Genomic DNA, 20,551 nt, shown 5'->3' on the forward strand with positions numbered 1-20,551 from the left:
TTTTGGTCAATGTTGTAAACAATTGTTTTAGTAAAATGACAACAAATTTACTCTTTTGAAATTCAACCATTTTTCAAATCACTGTCAAAGAAGCATCTTTATTGTGTCAGGCTGCTTTGTTTTTTTTTGCTAGGCACACCTAGATACCAAACATTTGAGAATATTCAGACCCACATCTTCCTAAGACACCTGCTGGTAAAAATAAGTAGAGTCATCCTCTATTTCCCAAACCAGTCTAAGGGATATCATACTGTCACACACATTTTGAAGCCTCCTAGATTGACTAGGAGAACACCTAGTGAATGCAAGAGACTGGCAATGATTAAGTACCTAATTCACGGGTTCTGACCTTGATTGGCATATCAGGTTCCTTGAGCATAAATAGCACATCATCCTGTCCTGCATGATGGGTTCCAGTCAGATTTCTGAGATCCCAGAAAACATTATTTACTTAATTACTAACAAGAGAAATATAATTTTCAGAATCTCTCACTTATTGTGCATAATTCCACATATCAACACTTCTAAAATTAAGTGAGGCTTTGTCAAGAGAAATTTTTTTTAAGTTTTACCATTAACTTTCGCTACAGAGTTTACATTCAAAAAAAGAAAACACTTTAGTGAGAGCTGCAGCATATTCTTTGGCAGTTCCAGGCTTTGACAAATCCAGCTACCAATCAACTTCCCAGGAACAAGACAACGCTATTGAGACAACCTCTGAGATACCAGAATATGTTATCTTCTTAATGCCATCTTTCATAACAGGATAATTCAGATTAATTTTGTTTTGCCACACATCTGAACAACCTCAACATTGCAGTATTATAATGCAGCACTCATGGGGTGGGAACTCTTGAATCATTCTAGCCTGGCACCAGGCAGGTATAAAGACATGGTTTTGCAAGACTGAGCCACACAGCTGAAAGAGTAAGTTCAACATGACTCTCCACTAGTAAAATGCCTTAAAAGCTAATGTTTCTATGGGTAGGTATGTGCACAGGGGGAGGTTAAATATTTACTGGGGATTCAGAATAAAAAGCATTACTTCTCAGAAAGACCATAAAGGTATAACACATCCATAGTATATAATTCCAATGTGGAACTCCTTGCCACAAGGAACATGAATACTGAATTTTACATAGATTCAGATGGCATAAATTCTTGTCTGCCAAATGCTAGGGATTATTCAGAACAGAGGTACCACATCCTGCTCAGGAACAGCCTGAGTCACCAGTCAGTGTATTCAAACATTCAGAGACTATTCAGAAGATGTGTCACCTTATGTTTGATCCATACAAACCCTTCCCTCAGCACTTGCTATTCACTGCTGTGTGAGACACAGAACTGCAGGGAAGTGAACACTGGTCCAACAGACCATAGCTATTCCTCTGTTTTCATAAATGCACAGACAAAATAACTGCTCTTCATAGTAAGCACTCTAACATCCCTTAGTAGTCCATGGTGAAGTTTGTAAGCCATTAACCCAGAAAATACAGAACTAATCTACAAAGCTTGAGGGGAATCTACTTTTTTCCCCTAAGGATATTCATGATTTCCATACATAAGGTAACAACTGTAGTTAAAAACAAAGAAGATTCCATAAAGCCCCAGTGCCTTGTCTTGCCTGAAGTTCAGCATTCACTCCAGTTACTAAATGCCACTGACATAGGAGAAATATGGGCCCATGTTTCTATGCACAGATAAGTGTTCTGAACAAAGGCCAGTTGTTTAATAGGAAATGGCCAGCATCATTACCACACCTATTTCCTTTAGAAACACTACCTTTAAAAGAGGGAGTCTAGACATTAAGGTTACCTGTGCTTCCAATCTATACTTCCACTGGCTAATATAACACTAAAATTTAGGCAATACAAAGCCTAAGCTACTTCTCTGAACCTAGTTGAGTACTGCCATATAACCCAGAGGAGTACTTTGTAGAGGATACAATACACACCTTCCTTTCTTCCATTTGAAACCAATGCTGCCAATTGAGGAAAGTCACAGGCTTTCTGCTGCCATGGCCAATGCCAAAGATTGAACAGCATGGAATGCTTCAGCTAACAAACAATAAGAAAAGCAGGCAGGATGGGTCTCCTCTCCCAACATAAACCCCCAGGCAAGATTATCCATGGTGACAGGGAGCCCTGAGGCATTTGCAGCAGACAGAATATTTCCAGACAGATGAAAACACATTGTACTGCCAGAGCCACATAAGCCATTTCTGATTTGGTCAGCATCATCTTATGCATGATTAAGTAATGACTTTGTATTCAGCTTTGCAGTAGGAGAATTGCCCAGCTTAAGGTATCCTAATTATTTTCCTTTTTGATTGACAGCAATTTTCTCTCTTCTGGGAAACCTGAAAAATGTTTTGCTTGGATGCATGTGCATGTTTTTTCTTGTCCAAACAATCTGATACCTTAACTTTATATTCTTCTACTTTGTAAATTATCATTCTAAAATCTAATATCTTTGTTAGGCATTTACAACATTAAAATGCTGTATACTGTACTGTGTAAAAGAAGACTTAGACAAATCTTCACTCACTAAACTCTCTTTATGTTACCTTCAGTTATTTGAGAATAACCAGTGATTATTATATTGTGAATATGATCTGTATTTCTCTGCTCCTTTCTTTTGTTTATCTTGAAAAAAAACAACATTTCAAAACTCAGATTCCTTAAAAAGATATAAATAAATAAAGGCATCTTGTAATAGTAGTTTGTGAAAGACTGAAAATAATATGGGAACCCAGAAACAACTTTCTTGTTATATCCTATAAAACTTAATAGGTTGACAGAAGAGGTATTATCTGGCTCCATGAGGAAATACTACAATTTAAGTTAGCATCACTGATCTATTTTCCCTGGCCACTTTCTTCATCTTCTAAGCCACTTAGTATAGGTAGAGTTAATCAGTTTAAAATGCATTCCTACATCATCACATCTGTATCCTGTCTGCACTGTTGAATGAATATGAGAGCTCAATGCCAAAAGTAGCCATGCCAAAAGTAGCCATGGCATTGAGGGAACAGGGCTGGATTTTCTCTTAAGACCCAGTGTTTTTTTTCCCGACAGGACTTCAGAGGAAAGAGAGCCATCTACTGCTCCATACGAGACATGCTGCAGCATCTCTTTTTGGAGGGATGATTTGAAATGTCAGGGTGGTGTTTAGGGGAGAAAATGGATGCACAGCTGCATCCAGCCATGATAGTAACCAGGGCAAAAGTGTTTGAATGCAAACAACTGTCCTTTATAGAAATAAAAATAAATGAAGTCTGAAAATACTTCAAATCCTTCACATCAGGAGGATGCATCACAAGTATGACACACTGGCAGAGCAGACCAACAACCACCAGTGCAATCAAATAGGTTGGACAGAGGCACATCACACCACAACTACACACAGAGTCAGCCTCCAGGGTGTAAGGAATGGCATTCTTATCTGCTGTGACAAAGGTAAGTGCTCCTCACACACCCCTGAATCTGTATTCCTATGTGTCACCTTTCACCTGTGGCACTGCAGCCTCACAATCAAGCTGCTTTTGGTGCACTGTGTCACTAATGAGAGGACTGATGAGCTTGTCTTTACAAACAAGCTGTGGGTCAGTTGATAAGATGTAGCTATCAGTGAGAGACGACAGAAACAATGGGATGGATTCCAGTAGAAGATCAAAGAGGCACTGAAAGAACACTATGAATTCCATAAAAGTTCAGAAGGGATTATGCATTGGGGGTGGGGGGGGGAGGTACCCCAGGTATCAGGCATTCCAGGAAGCCTGTACCTCTCAAGTACCTCAGCCTATGGGGAAAGAGAGAAGGGACAAGCGGCCGGGAATTAGGATAAAAAGGAGGCTGCGCCCTCCAAAAATTTGAGAGACCCCAGGGGAATGCCCCATGGCCTCTCCCTTTATTTGAATAAAGAAAAAGGACTCCTCTGTCTCCTTTTTGGACATAAACCTCTAGTGTTTGTGGATTAATTTTCCTGACACTAAGATTCACTCCATGGTGAGGGTCTGCAAGACCAGAGAAGGAGGCAGCAAGGCAGAGGAATCTATTTTCTTTGTTAAGGCAGGGGGGTTTGGCACTATCCTGTACTGACAGTGTAGGCAGATTTAAAATACAACTTGCCTTAGGGAGAAGAAATAAGAAGTAAAAAAAAGGAGACTTCTAGAAAAAGCTTTGTCCATCATTCCAGGCTGTGCAGCCTTGCATCCTCCTTGTATTATGACAAGAGGAGTCTATGGGGAGCTTGGGGTTCAACCTGTGGATGGAAGTGATCACACTCATTATCCTGTGCATGCTGCACATAGTCCTGGCCCATACACCCCTACACTTCCTTCCTCATGGGCTGGGTGCTAGTGCACTGGGGCTCTGGGGGTATGTACAGAAATGCCAAGAAGAGTACAGCATGTGAGAAATGCAAAGCTAAAATCTGAGTACTACAAACCAAATCACCACTTCTAATAAAACGATGCAAATTATGTTTGATACTTGTTTTGTCTTTCTGCTTTCTTCCCTTAATTTTGGCTGTAAGAATAGCTTCCAGGTTAGTTTGACTCACAGAAGACACTCAGGCTAAATTTCAGAACCAGAACAGAAGCACTAATTTGCTTCATGTTTTCACATAGATGTAATACCGTATGATAAGCACACAGCCACAGCTGTTCTACTGATACTTGCAAACTCATATATTACATACCTTGTGTGAAATGATATAGCTGATTATGCTGCTGGGAATCTTTCACATTCCTCTATTTTCCAGTATGGAGAATTTTCCAGGCAGTTACTTACATGCCAGTAGGATGGCACATGCATCTAAGCAAAGGCAAAGCTTTCAGTGGATGACTGACAGCATTACCAAAATGACTCAGTCTCAGCCCTGGTAAAGCTGATGAATGGACAAGGTGAGTGGAAGTGGCTCTCATGTAGGAAGGAGCCTGTAAAACTTAAAGATCTCCACTCTGTTCTCTTTGACTGAAAAGCACTGATTCCAAGAGGAAAAGCTCTATTACATATCCCACAATGCTTATTAATCAGTATTGGTGCATTTTCACTCTTATTCAATAATGGGACTGGAGCACCTTCTCTGTGAAGACAGGTTGAGAAAGTTGGGGCTGTTCATCTTGAGAAGAGGTTGTGTGGAGATCTCACAGCAACCTCCTAGAGGGGACCTGCACGGAAGCCAGGGGGACCCTGTCAGGAGCTGTACTAACAGGGCAAGGAGTAATGGGTATAAATTGAGAGAGGGGAATTTTAGGTTATATAGTAGGAAGAAATTCTTTACTGTGAGGTTAATGAGACACTGGAACAGGTTGCCCAGGGGGGCTGTGGATGCCCCAACCCTGGCAATGTTCCAGGCCAGGCTGGGTAAGGCCCTGAGAAACCTGATCTAGTGAGAGGTGTCCCTGTCTCTGGCAAGGGAGGCTGGGATAAAATGATCTGTAAGGTCCATTCCAACCCCTTCACATTCTATGATTTTAAAACCTCACTCCAGGAGTTGCGCACTGCACACACACACAGAGCAAAAAGACCACGCGCTGCAGATGCTGCAACATATTGTTAAATGGCATTTGGGTGGTTACAGAGAGACCCAGCACCAGCAACTCGAGCTTTCCCTTCTCCGCCCGTGGCTGCCGCAGTGGCACCGAGAGGCCTCTCGCCCTTCTCGCCCTTCACTGAGGAGCAGCCGCTTGTGGTGAATCAGCCTAATCAGATTTTTCCTATTTTTCCCTCAGCATTCGGGACATCGCGCACAGCGACACCCGCCGCCCGCCCGTGGGCGCGTTCGCGCGGCCTCGTCAGCCAGCGGGAGGGGGAGGCCGAGGGAGGGCGCGGCCGCCCTCACTAAAGATGGCGGCCGAGGGCGGCGCGGCAGCTGGGGGGCGCTGAAGCCGTTTCCGCCCGCCTCTCCCGTCACATGATCGCCGGGGCTGCGGCCGCCGCTGCCCGGCCCCGGCGGGGCAGAGCCGAGCGGGCGGGGGGCGGCCGCGGAGCAATCTGAAGACTAGCTGAGTCAAGCCGAGCCGGGCCGGGAAGGAAAACGCTCCCGGCCGCAGCGGAGGCGCCGGGCGGTCTGTCCCTGAGTGCACTGTGTGGTTCGGGTGGCAGCAGGGAGATGGAGCCCGAGGAGGGAGAGGATCGCACCCCACTGCTGAAGGAACCCCAGCCCCACACGGGTGAGACGAGCGGCAGCTGCTCCTGTGTGGCGGCGTCGCGTTGCCATGGAGGTGCGGGCCGCGAGCGCCGCTGTGGGGCCGGGGGGGTCGGTGCCGGCGTGACGGGGAGCAGCGGTGACGGGGAGCAGCGGTGACGGCAAAAGCAGTGATGGGGAGCAGCGGTGACGGCAAAAGCAGTGATGGGGAGCAGCGGTGACGGGGAGCAGCGGTGACGAGCCCGGGGGCTGCGCCGCCTGCCCGCGCCGTTAGCGGCGTTGAGTGCCCTGGGGTGCTGGATCAGGCATGGCCCCGAGTCCTGACAGCTCTGTCGGTGGCCGGGACAGGCGTGCAGCCCTGTCAGACGCCAGCCCTCGGCTCGGTGTTGTTGCAGTAAAGACATTCCAGCCCAAATACCGGTCCAAATACTAAAAACTACCGGGGTCCGCCAAGATTGTGTCAAAATTTCATACGAAGGCAGAATTTCAGTTAAGACTAATTGCTTATTACAAGTATGGAGAGGCAGGAACTTGAAAGGATGCACGAAGGTAGGAGATGAAGCTCAATATATGGTCAGAGCTTAACAACAGAGCCCGCGTGTTTACTTGTCTCTGCTGTTTTGCTTCCCAGAATGTACAACCTATAGAGTAGAGTAAGATTTCTAATTTCTTTAGCGTGCCATGCAAAAATGCTCTAACCTACTTAACAAATGTGCAACTGCATCAAGGGGTGCTGCTAACAAAATGACTTTAAAATGATGACGGAAGGAGAGAAATTTGAGCTCAAGTCTTCCTAAAGCAATATGTCCTTAAGTTTGCACAATGCATCAGGCTCCTGTTGGAGGTGGTTCACCTCACCCACAAAGCAAACTACTGCAGATGAGCAACTTCCTTTAAACTGCCGCGCAACTTGCAGCACAGACCTGTTCTTTAACTGCAATTTAATACTCTTGTTAAATTGTAGCTACAGTGCTTTAAAACATGTCCCTGAAATCAGAATTAGCTATAGATGTAGGACCAAAGACTGCTAGTCAAGGTAAGACCTTGAACCCAATGCTTTAAACTTTGGTTAGCTGCTTTAAACTTTAGGGGGGTGAATGTCTGTGTCTCTGTAGCACTCTCCTGAAACACACCTGTAATCTTATTGAGTCTTCTGTTCTGTTAACCTGAGCTAATATTCTTGGGTATTTCAAGTGCACATGATGGAATGACAGGGAACCAACAATTTAGTACCTGTTTGCTTCACATTTCAATTCTACGTGTTTGTTAGGTTTTTTTAATAAAATGTTTACAGTTGGGGAAAAAAAATCTAATACTACTGACCTTAAGTTCTTGCACATCTGTTTTGTTGAGCTTTTTCTCCATGCAAGTTGTATACCAGTAATAGTCTTATAGAGGAAGAGTAATGACTGTATCAGTTAATCTGTATTTCCAAGGAAGGGTTATATCGTCAGTGTGTTGTTCAGTTTTCTGTTATTATTGTCTAACCCCAGCAACTACAAGAAGTGGAACAGTTAAGCAGCTTTACCTGTCATTTTATTCACTATTATAAATTATAAGACTTTACATTTCTGCTTAAGGCAAATTGCTTTTTAAACAACAACAAAGAACAATGAAGCTGCTTGAGTAGGTTTTGTGTAGTAAGTTCTTCCTGTTCTCAGTGCCTGTTGTTTTTAATGTAAGCAATAAAATCTTGGCTGCTCTCCCTCATGTCATTTAAAAATCCAGGATAGCCTTTTCAAATGCTTCTGATGCAAAACTTGCAATTACCACAGTCTGGAAGGGGTCTTAAATATTTTTACGGTAGCCTTGTTTATTATTTATTTATTAAATGAATGTAGCAAGTTCAGCATCTCTGTGTCATTTTAACAATTTGTGCAGCCATAACGAACTTCACATAAAATTGGGCAGGATTAGAGACTTCAATTATGGGAAACTTCTGTTAATTTCACGAAAAACAATCTTGCAGGAAGGCTGTGTTGATGTTCCCCTTGAAAAATAAAATTACATAGGCTCATTCCTTGTTTCAGGGAAGTTGCTGGGAAGGGGAAGGACATCAGCTTGTCCACAGGACATGTCCTTTGTTTCTTACTGCAGACCAGAAAATCCAGTCAAGTGACGTACTGTAGTAGCAGATGAAGCTCTGGTCAATCCTGTTTATAGATGTTCTATTCATCATTTGAACTCTGAGCAATGGAAGAAGAGATCACTGTAGACTGATGTAAACTGATGTAATATCTTCTGATCTCCAGCCTTCCCAGAGTTTCAGACATCCAGGCTATAAAACTTCCCATTAATAACGTAGCTAGCTCACAAGAGAGGAAACTCTACTCTCTGAAAATTCAGCAGATTGTTCAATTAGTTCCTCAACAATTTGACATTCCTGCTCAGTAGTTTCAGGGATTCCCAGTTCATAAAGAGTAGCTGCAGAGATTTAAACAGTTACATCTCATCTCTGATCTGGATCTCCTGGCACTGATGAATGCTGTCTGCCAAATGCTGCTGTGTACTACTGTAGGAGATCAATAACTGTTGCAGTGAATAGTCTGCTATACGTGTATAAACAGCTGACAGACTTAATGTCACGACACAGATTTTTTGCTGAATCTTAGGACTCATTTCCTTTGTTGTCTTGTGACTGACAAGAGGCAGTAAGGGCAGCTAGGAACCTGTTACTGTTTCACAGTACCACCACAGTGTTTGCCATTCCCCTTTCTGGTAGTTTTGGCAGCTATCTGCAAATGCATATTCCCTTGTAAGCAAACTTATAGAAGGAAAATTTGTCCTAGAAAACAGTCTGAAGTAACAATGACTGTTCTTTAGCACTACTTAAGGAGTATTTGTGTTTCTTGAACCATTTTTGTGTGTATTACCAGCTTCCCACTAATTCTTTTTGGGTTTTTTTGAGTGTGAAATTCTGTCTTGAGTAAATATTACAATATTTTGGAGAGGACTTTTGAAACTCTGTTTCTAAATCTATTTCTACAGACCACACACTACCCCATTCTCTACAGTCCCCACTCTAGTGTGGGTAGCTGCCTGTTGTCTAAATGAGGATTACATTTGCTTTGCACATCAGTATGAAAGTGAGGTTTTAAAATTTTTTTCAGCCAGCCTCAGACTCTACCCCTATTGAATAAACCCCTTAAGAAGAAAAATTACCTTGTCTCCTTGCTAATTTTTTTATCTTATCCAAAGATTTCTGAGAACCTTTGTAAAAACTGCTTATGAGTTGTTCTTATTCTCTTAGGTCTGTTAAACATTTTTCATTTGCTCTCGTTTCAGTCCCTGCATGCTGCTCAGCTCGCTACAATCTCGCAGTCCTGGCCTGTTTTGGGTTCTTCCTCCTGTATGCATTGCGTGTTAACCTCAGCGTCGCTCTGGTGGATATGGTAGAACCTAACACAAGCTTAGCAAAGAATGTGACTTCCAATGTGTGTCCAGAGCATTCTTCCACCATGAATGTTCCTCGCAACACAACGGTGAGGTCTCAGACATATTTTCTTGTAATGTGGCATGTCAAAGTGGTTTTAGAACTCTGTGATAGAAAGAACCACATTTAGGTGGCAAGAGAACAGGCTGGTTTTGACTGGATGGCCTTTCCAGTGGTTCTTTAAAAGCTATTCTGGGAAGCATTAGCCTTAAATGACTAGCTAATTGAGAAGCACTGTGTTCAGGGTCAGCTATTGTACATACCTCTTTTCTATGCTGTTCCTTAGAAACTGGCTAATTTGACCACGTAGATCTACCATGACTCACTGTTTTTTGTGCCACTTATTAATTCTTACTGTTACATCCGCGTCAGAGCTCCCGTCACTGTCCAATTTGCCAGTTCTTTGTACAGTCACAGTGGCATAAAATTTCATTACAAATTAACATGTAATATTTCTCTCTTCACTTCTTCGATCTCTTTCCCAGATCATGCATTTTGTCTTTATATCCTTTACCTCTCTCTTCCAGTAATCTTGAAAATCACATTTCTTAACTTCTGGATATGGAAAAAAAAACAACTTCTAAAACAACCTCCAACTTTGTAAATTTGGTCTTGCACAGATTTTGTCTTGAAGTTATTCCTGAGCACTCTTGCCATCTTCCTGCTTTCATTTTATTTGCTTGTTTAGAGGTAATTTATTATTTATCACAAACAAATTACAATGGTGAACCTTATGGGAAGATTCTGTGTCATCATTTCTGGGAAATGTATGCTGCTCATTTAGATGCGGAAAAATTGATCTTTTGGAAGTGATCCCAAATTTCAGAATCACTTTATTGGGCAACAGTTCCTGTCCTCTTGCTGACTTCCTTTATAGCTGCAGATTCCTATCTCAATCATCTTCACTTTTATTGCATTGTTCACTAAACTAATATTCCCTCTGTTGCGCTTCTCCCATTATTCCACCTACCCTTGTGAGCCCTGTCTTGACTGCTCTCCTCCTTTATATTAAATTTAAGCACCTGCATCTCTTTATTTGTTTTTTGTCCATGAATTTTCTGCAGATAAAGCCATTTTATAGAGCAAGACAGAATATCCACTCTGATTCAGAAGTAGGATTTGTACTTTGGCAGACTTACATATTCAGTACCTGTCACCTAACCCAGGCTGCTTAGAATTCAAAAAGGGATAACTGCCAGAGCACTTGTATTTCATGTACTGATGATTTTCATACTTGGGTTAGATAGGTCCAGATAGATTGTAAACTACCTGAATTAGCTTATAACACAATTTTGATTGCAGTAAAGGTGGGGTAGAGGAAGGAGATCCTAGGGAGTAGGTCACAAAAAATTTTAGATTTATCTATAATTGACTAAATAGTAGATCAGTGTAATAAAAAATATGGTCAGAGAAACTGCTGTCTTTAACACTTACTGCATTTTCTTGCGTTTTTCCCCCTCTTCTTAGGGAGAAAAGTATTCTTGGGATGCTGATACTCAGGGATGGATCCTTGGTTCTTTTTTCTATGGCTATATCATTACTCAGATTCCAGGAGGATATCTTGCAAGCAAAATTGGAGGCAAACTGTTGCTCGGGTTTGGCATCTTTGGTACCTCTGTATTCACCTTGCTTACTCCCTTAGCTGCAAATTTGGGAGTTGGCTACCTCATAGCTGTCAGAGCCTTGGAAGGACTGGGAGAGGTAATCGTGTCTCCTCTATGTAATTTGAAAATGTATCTAAATAATTGGTTTAGAATTGTAGTGATTAGACTCTATGGGAGTTGTTATGCTGGAATAGGATATGGATTGTCTCATTTGAGTGGCTTAGTTTTATGGTTTTTAGAATAAAGAAAGTGTTTGCACTATATTTTAGCCTAAGCTTTTCAACTAAGAAATGTAAGGATACTTGAGACAAAACGATTCTCATTTTTCAGAAACCAGGGCCTTGAAACAGTGTTGTTTGTATTCTTCCTGCTTTTCCAGTATATACAGAGTCAAAAGCAGGAGAAATTAATTCTGCCTCCTTATTTTCATGCCTTGCACAATTTTTATAAGTGGTTTCTTGCTAGACAACAAACTAATAGATCGTACTACTGCTTTTTAATGAAACGTGCTTTGAAACATGTAAAGTTGAAGCGAGTTCTAAAATTCTTGCATTTCAACAGAATGAAATGATATTTTCTAGGGTGTTACCTTCCCAGCTATGCATTCAATGTGGTCTTCTTGGGCTCCTCCACTGGAACGCAGCAAGCTCCTTAGTATTTCATATGCAGGTGAGAAATTCCCACGCTGATAATGGGATTATAAATTTTTACTGCAGTAACGGGGAGGATTGACTTAAATCAAAGGGATTTATATTGTAAATTTTAATCAGCATTTAATCCAGAAAGTGTAACATTAAAGTAAATCTTGCTTTCCATTAGTTTTCTTCATTTATTAATGGTTTTTATAACCTGACAAAGGTATTGATCTACAAATAAGTATAACCTTGGGTCTATCTTCAGTATAAAGTGGTGCAAATAATTACTGTGAAGCTGATTAATAGAAGATACTGTAAATAAAAAAAGATTTAGCATTAGGAACAAAAAAGCTGGGGCAGACACAGGATAGACTTGTTTGGTTGTTTTTTGGACAGTTTTTTAGCTGTTCTTGGAGGAACTTGGAGAAGAAAACACCCAAGGTCGCATGTATTGCTGCAAGAGCTCCTTGTCAGAGTCAAATACTCTCTGATCAGATTGTCCTAGATATTCTGTGTCTGAAAGGTGTAATGTTTGATATCAGATAACTTCTTTGAAAACATTTGATGTTACATGAGATTTTGATTTTTCAGAATGTCCTGAAAGCACAGTACAAGTTAGCATTTAGCAAATGTAAGTTGACACTTAGCAAAATATTGCAATTGCAATACACTTCTTCAGTTTGTGTTGGCTGAAAGTCAAGTCTGTTGCTCTCTTAAACAAATTATGTTGTTGTTTAACTTTTCTACTTTGTGTTTGACTGACCCACGTATTCATTCCCCTCATGCTAGTCTGGCTAAGTCAGTGAGACAATCACACTTTTGATGAACTGAATGAGGAGAAACATTTACCACCAGCTGATCCACTCGACTTACATAGCTGCTTATCTAAACCAAATCCACCCTCTGGTGCCATTTGTGTTGAGATAAAATCAGCTTCTTTGCAACAACTGTGGTTGGTCACACCCAGTGTTATTCCCCGAATTTGATGGACATGTTACTCTTGCCCACCTCCACTGAGCCTTGCATTTTAGGGGTTTATTGGTCAGTCATATTGCTCAGTGCAGTATTTGAGGGGCAGGTGAAAAACATAGGTTTCTAAATTTGCTAGTCAAAATTAATATTATTTCTCTGAGGATGACAAATTTTGTATTCAGTTGGAAGTAATGGTTTGTTTTGCTCACTCTTAATAGTAATAATTCTGGGTTTTATTTAACCTGTGATTTATCAAGAAGACAGGTGTATACCATGTAGACTTCAGCTACAGTTTCTTAAGGAGCTAAGACAACCTAGTGACTCACTTTTCCCAGAGGGATGAAGCCTTAACCCTTTTTCCTCATGTTTCTTCAATTTGCTCTGAACCAAGTGTCTCATCACTCATCACTTTGAAGTGACCTTTCAAAGAGCTACTTCAACTCATCTAATGCATCAAAAAGCTTTTTTTCTTTCTCTTTTTTAAAAATGTTTTCTGCCTTGATATTTAATTAAATCTACTTTAAAAGAAGTCCTCATGTGAGACCCAGCACACAAGTCAAGCAGAGCATACAGAGTTGCTTTTGCCTTCTACAGCATTTAGCAATTGGGAGCTTTTAAACTGTCCTTTTGTATTTTGTGAAAATATATGCTAATGTACTGGTGAGAAGAGTCTGTGGCCTTGAACAGCCTATTGTTAGCAGTCACATGAATAAGACATCTTGTGTAATCTTGGCAGGCTGTTTTCCTTCCTTTCCTTACACGTTGTCAGTCATGTGGTCTGTAGTTAATTTAATTGTGATCATGTTGATTTCCTGAGAGAACATGTGGTTGGGGTTATAGGTAGTTGTTATTTTGATTTATATTTTGCATGATGTATGTGGTTTTGCTGTTCATTGTTGGAGCTTTCTGCCTCAAATAAGAATTATTGTTTCCATGGAGATGGTGTCTAGGTAGCAAGAATATCAACATATTTTCTGAGTTGAGATTAAGTTTGGAGAAGTAATCATACAACTAACATTAAGTGACAAAACCTAATGTTTATCACCAGTAGAGTGTTAAGTATGTAAATAAAACGGATTTCTGGTTTAGATTTCAAAAGGGAAACACCTGCTGTGCTTATTGTCTGATAAATGTACGTTGAATTATAAGCACATGATTAGTTCTTTCTGGCTTTTGGCTTTATTCTGAATTGGAATCTGCTCATCTTTCCCTTCTTCCTTGATCCTAAACCCTGTCACATTCAAGAAACATGGAATTTGAACCTACTGGTTATATATGCATGACTTCTGCTTCATGTTTCTAGCATTCCTGGTTTTGTAGAGCTAGAACAGATATGAGAAGTGCAAACTGACTATATTGTCACATTATACTCCCAAGGCCTTAATTATACTTTGTTCAGCTCTCTCTTGTTTTGCAGCAATACCAGTTGATTGATTTGCATTGGTTTAGATGTGTTAGAGCCATCACTTTATTGGAGACAAATGTGCCAAGAATGCTTATCTTTTATTGCTCGTTGCTTCTAATTTTGGCTTCTTAGGGCTTCATGGCCCTATTTGCTTGGAGCTGCCAAGGAAGCTCATTGTACCTGTGTTTCTTTAAAGCAAAGCACAACCTTCTAGTGGTGGTGACAATCTTTATTCAGGATTAATTACATAAAAATAAAATAATTCTGAAATGCCACTTATACTTAAGGGGTTCATAGAGAGATATAATTATTTTTCCACTTTGTTTTGCTTTCTTCTGGTAGGTGCACAGCTGGGAACTGTTGTGTCTCTGCCACTATCTGGTTTAATTTGTTACTATATGAACTGGGTTTATGTGTTCTACATATTTGGTGAGTTTTTGTTGTTTTGGTTTTTTTTAATTATTAAAAGTACAGTCCATATTCTTTTGAAAAGCGTGTATTATAGAACTCAGTTTAAGTTTTAAAAGTGTGTTTTACATGTTGAGTTGGTGTTTTATTCCTTCTGGGCAATTAAGAGATATTTAAGACTAAGTAGATTCCAGTGAATGGCTAAATAAGCCTTCTTCCAGAGAGCAAAGCTGTCTCTGAGTTGGACAAAAGCTGGTACAAGTCAAATGCTCTTAATTCTCCCACCACTTGAAACCAACAGGCTGAAATTTCTTATTTGAAGTGTGAAATTGAGTTAATAACTTTAATCCCAGGAATAAATCTCAATTTAGAATGAAAGAACGTGTGAAAAGTTATTGCTGCTTAAGATGTAAACTGTGGAAAATCTCTGGTAGTCACAGGGACCCTGAAGGAATGCGTAGCATGTTTACTGTGATTTATATTCTGGAAGAAGCTGAAAGAAAATATTTTTTTTAACAGCATGTCTTAGCTAATGCTTTTTACAGGTCTGTTTATGGGTCTGAGCCATTTCATGTTCTGCATGGGAAGGGGGAAACAGAATATAAGACAAGAGTTACATTTTCCTTAAAAGAAATCTCCAATTTTTTACAAATCACAAAGATTCAAACCAAAGAAACTGAACAAAATTAAGTAAGTTACAATGTTACAGTTACATGAGGGTGCAGGTGCAGTTAAATTAGAGCAATTATTGAAAAGTTACCTTGTTTCAAATAACAATTCTGGGGTTGGCTTAAGAAAGAAAAGGAGGAATAGTACTTCAATTAAGCTGCTTGTAATTATACTTAATAATGCATATTCTGTATATGTGCACAGAGTATTTTTTGTGATTAAACTTAATGTGAACTTTTTTTTTCCTGAGGTGGCTTGTCCATGTGACTGATAAAAATACAATTATGTATGAGCACACAGCTTTCTTGCTGTATGAAGAACTACAAGTAGAGGGAAGAAGCGAGGAAAAAAATGAAAAATTCTGCATAGTCATCTTCATTCTTTATTATATCTAAATGTTCAGTGTTAAGCCACTTTGGGGAACTAGTGTTTGTATTTAGATAGAAAAATAATATTCATTAAAATTATATTAGAGTATTGAGAAAATACTTCTGACTATATCATCTGAGAGTATTACTCAATAAAATTAGGGGTTTTTTTAATTTCTTTCTCTCTATCTTTTCAAAATAGGTGCACTTGGTGTATTGTGGTGGTTCTTCTGGATGTTTTTGGTTAGTGATACACCAGAAAATCACAGGAGCATTTCACATGCTGAAAGAGAATATATACTGTCTTCTCTAAAAGATCAGGTACAGCACCTTGGTAGAGACCAACCTACTTAAGTCTGAACATGAACCACAAACATGGTCATTAATGTCAAGCTCTCTTTATGGTTTGTTACATGTTATGTTATGCTTTGTTATATGTTTATGTAAACATGTTTATGTTTAGAATGACTTTCTTAACCTGAGATGGAGGCAGGATTTTTCAAACAAAAAAATTTTTAAATAGTGCAGTTGTAAACTGAAAAACAATCAATAATCAAACAAAGCGTTTATAATTATGCCTTTTGTTACAGATGTTGTTGGGGTGGGGTGCTTTATTTAAAAAGCTTTAAATTTTTTTAAAAAAGCTCAAATCTGTCATTTTGTACTAGATCCAGACCTGTATAATGTCTTTAACATCTGCAATACAGTATTTTACAGCATTTCTCTTTCTCAGTGTATCATCTAGAGTAAGAAACAGCTTCTTATTCGCAGAGATAATGCTAATGAGCCAGTTCCTGAAGTCTTCATAAGATTCATTCCTCTGACTAGGGGAATATGTGTTTACAAACAGTGCAGCTGGCTGAGAGACCAAAATTAATATCTAAATAATTAATATCTAATCTTTTAGATATAGATAATCTAATATCTAATCTAATTAATATATAATCTAATAGGATTAAGCAAGAAAGGTTTAGCTAAATCAACACCTGAGAGGTGACTAAATAATTATTTATAGTAAAAGCTGAAGGCATCAAATTTCAACAAGGAAAGGCATACTTTTTGAATTACAAAATGTAGTAATTGGTTTACTTTGGAATAGTAAACATCAGAGCAGTAGCTCTATACTTCACTATACCTTCATTGAGAACTGAAGACAGTAATTAATTCATTGCTGATGACTTGCATCTATCAACTGAGATTCATTTTGTGCCTTTCAGAATATATCATAAGCATAGATTTGGTTAGCATCAAAAACACTGTATTTAGTAAATGTTCATATCAACATCCTAATTTCCTTCTTTTTCTCTTCTCTTTGTCTCCTGCTTGCCAGCTTTCTACACAGAAATCTGTTCCCTGGAGACCTATGCTGGCGTCCCTTCCGCTCTGGGCTATTGTTGTGGCTCACTTCTCCTACAACTGGACTTTCTATACACTTCTTACACTCTTGCCCACATACATGAAGGAGATCCTGCGATTTGATGCACAGGAGGTGAGATACATACAAATACATGTCATTTTCTTCTGAATTAAAGAAACTCAATCACCTACTGTTTAGAATAAAGCATTTAAGAACCTTGGAATGTGAATGTACAGCTGGGAAATGATAACCCTGCACAGTTAAGCAGATGCATCAAAAATGTTTCCTGCCTTATAATTTCAACTTTCTTGACTTACTTAACATCTACCTTAGTGCTAGATTTCAAGTTAAATTTTCTGTGTGAAGATGCATGGTACCCATTTTTAACTGCTCTGATTTAAAACAGTAACTATAAAAATATATTCCCCGTTATGTGGCTTCCATGATTATTTCAGATTTTACAACAAGTTTTATGGTTTCTGAAATAGTACCTACTTCTTTGCTAACTCATAAAGGAAAACATTTCTAGTTAAAAATAAAACTAAGAAAACCATTGGACAAGTGGCATTTTTGAAAGTATTTTAAGGATGGGGTCTAGGGGAGAAAGGGACTAGAGGGAAGCTTCTGATTGGATCACTTTCCAAATTGTCAATTTCTTTCCTCAGTGAGCAGCAGAGGTAAAATACCATTCCTTACTAAGGTAGCTATGAAACAAAACCATAATCTTAAGGTGCAGATATAGTGCTTTTCAAGGAAATTTTATAAAATTAAATTATTTATCAGGGAATAATTAGGGGGTGGGGAAGGTGGAATATTTTTATTTATAGCAATTACTTGACTGTACTGGTCTGTCTTTAATGAAACAGTTTTGGTGATGGCATAGCTTACCTGGAGAAACTGGTATAGCCAAGATAGAAAGGTGCTCGGAAATTGCAAGAAGTTTAACATAGTCTTTTCCTGGTTTAGCAAACAAAATTAGTTTAGAGCAATCTGTAGATGAATGCCATGCAAGAAAGAGGTGATGCCAGCAATATTGTGAGGAGCAGATGGGGAACCTTAGCACTAGAACAGAAGGTTGCATTAGGGCAAGCTAAAAAATAGCTGAAAAAAACTAACTGATGTTAGTGGTTGGACTCCTTATTATGCCTCTTCAGATATTTCCTGAAGAGGCATCATCATCTGTGAAAGTCATTTACTACCACAGCTCTCAGTTGTATGCATTTTGTAAAACACCGTTGCATTAAATGGCAACAGGTTCTGCTGTGAAGTGGTTTATTTTATGTCTGAGTTATGTTTTTTTCTTTTTGGAGTGTCTTAGAGTACTGACTGTTATGAACACCAAAAAACCCCAAACTTGTGTAATAGTGCTGGACTAACTTTGTCACCACAGATTTAGATGGAAATTGCATTACCTTTTAAAATATCATACAGTTGTTGCTGTTCAGTTTCCTGTCTAAAATACAGAAATTAGTTAGAAGTAATGCTGTGTCTTTGAATAGTGGTTCAAAAAAAGTTTTTTGATTACTGAGACTGTCTCTATTTTTCAAAATTTTTCTTACTGTTTTTGAAAACTGAGCACTGAAATCCAACAGGTTAGAATAGATCAATGATAGAATCATAGAATGGACTCCAGGTGGGGATGTGTTTCTTGTTTCATTTCAAATTCAAATTCCTAGGGAATCTTTCACTTCCTGACAAATATACGTTTTATACTAGCATATAAAGGTAATTTATACATATTTATATATAAAGGTCATATATAAAGACATATTTCTATTCAAATACCTCTTTTTAATCACAGAGAATGTCAAATTATAGCTCTGTTATCAGTAACTATCCATAATTTTTTGAAAAGGCTTAAATGTAGGCCATTTTAGTCATAGCTTTTGTTTCCCATCATCAGAAAATCATGTAGAATCAGGCAGAAGTCTCTAAACAGCACATGTTTAAAGTAATGGGAATTAACCGGTGATTTCAGTGTAAGTGATGTCAGATCCTGAATAACTCTGCTTTGGGATCATGGGATGTCCAGCCTAGAATTTATGAAAAGTCCTAGTTCTAGATTTTGTCTCTGTTTACAGCCAGCACCAGATGTTTCAGCAGATGGATAAGGAATAATGTAATGCAACAGTAGTACAAAACCAAGAGATTCTGTGTAGTTTTCAAAATCCTGAATAATATTTTCAGCTTCCACTTACTTTAGTAACTCACTTGATATTGGTATCCTGAAAACTTCCACAATCAGGTTAATGCCTACAGGATGCCTTCAGTTATAGTTTTCTTTTTCCTGAAGCTAGTTGCTGATCTAAACCTTTGAATTTTTGGTCTGACTGCATTAGTAGTTATGGATTAAGTCATGATTGATTTGTCATTTTAGTGTTTTAACTGTCTTCTTTTGACCTCCTTAACAGAATGGATTTTTGTCTGCGCTGCCTTATTTTGGCTGCTGGTTATGTATAATTCTGTCTGGCCAAATTGCTGATTATTTACGGGAAAAACAGAACTTCTCTACTGTTTGTGTTCGTAAATGTTTTACCCTAATAGGTAGGTGCAAGTATCATCTCTTGGAACATGTAATCTTAGAATATATAATAATATCAGTTTGGGAAAAATTCAGGGCTTGGGGGAGTAGTCTGACATTCTGCTGTGAGGTGAGGCAGCATTGTGCATGGCCTGAGAGGAGCAACTTTATTTGTACATCAATGTGTAAAGAACAGTCCTATCTTTTTCCCATGAGAGGTAGGCCTACTGGATAAGAGAACAATAAGAGATTGTCAAAAGCTTTTTTTAGGTCAAGATAATTGGTCTTCAAGCAAACCAAACAAATAAATTGTCAGGTAAAGTCACCATAGAAGGGTGACTAAAACACTGTTACCAAAAGAGGTTTATCAAACTGACAGGGTTATTGTTCTGCATGAGCCTATTCTGTTGCTCAGTGATTTGTTTGTCTAAGACTAAAGTAACTGAACAGGAATGCACTTGCAAAATTTATAGTTGCTACCACAGTAGAAAGACCAAACAGAATCCAAAATAATCCTGATTAATTGGGGAGACAGATGATCTGAAATCACCCATAGATCAGGCAGATCAGGTTTTTAGTGCACACAAATAAAAGGCTGTATTTAGGAAAGAGAAGTTGATTGCTGAATGAAGAGGGGACAGAAGAAATAAATTGAAGGGAAAAAAAAAAAAAAAAAAAAAGAGGACTTCATCAACAAAAGCGTGTACTTGGAGCTGTTTGCAGAGGTCATGATGGGGTCATGTAAATGGGCTCTGGTACTGGGAAATGGTTACCAAAGTTAACTGCAGATAGTGAGCAGTGTGCATGAGCTCATGATGGCTGATAAGCTTTTTCCAGTGCCTGATGCAGTATCTCTACACCTATCTTGGATTCACCCAGGGTTCACAGTGTCAGTGTAACTTCAATTTATTTATAGCAATAAATGAAATTAATTTGTGAGGTAATTTTCAGAATTGATTTTTGTTAATGTTTTTTATCTAGTTTGTTCTTTGCCACTAGAGTGGGATATTTCTGATCTAGTTGCTG

General features: G+C 39.0%; 1 protein-coding gene across 5 annotated transcripts in view; it reads left to right on the forward strand.

Moving 5' to 3' along the window:
• The first annotated feature begins 5,915 nt into the window (after window positions 1-5,915).
• SLC17A5 (solute carrier family 17 member 5) overlaps window positions 5,916-20,551 on the forward strand; it is a 42,665-nt gene continuing 28,029 nt past the window's right edge. For 2 of the 5 annotated variants that reach the window (XM_033512957.1, XM_015620777.3), the window contains exons 1-8: window positions 5,916-6,229; window positions 9,439-9,635; window positions 11,054-11,287; window positions 11,772-11,859; window positions 14,545-14,631; window positions 15,850-15,968; window positions 16,978-17,136; window positions 19,416-19,548. In XM_033512957.1, the coding sequence (XP_033368848.1) occupies window positions 6,118-6,229; window positions 9,439-9,635; window positions 11,054-11,287; window positions 11,772-11,859; window positions 14,545-14,631; window positions 15,850-15,968; window positions 16,978-17,136; window positions 19,416-19,548 (1,129 nt within the window). In that variant the 5' untranslated portion in view covers window positions 5,916-6,117. Of the gene's footprint in view, window positions 6,230-7,091; window positions 7,190-9,438; window positions 9,636-11,053; window positions 11,288-11,771; window positions 11,860-14,544; window positions 14,632-15,849; window positions 15,969-16,977; window positions 17,137-19,415; window positions 19,549-20,551 lie in introns of those variants that run through there. The other 3 variants (XM_015620774.3, XM_015620775.3, XM_015620776.3) reach the window with 3 other exon arrangements.

This window comes from Parus major, chromosome 3, assembly GCF_001522545.3.
Source record: "Parus major isolate Abel chromosome 3, Parus_major1.1, whole genome shotgun sequence".
Taxonomy (NCBI): domain Eukaryota; kingdom Metazoa; phylum Chordata; class Aves; order Passeriformes; family Paridae; genus Parus; species Parus major.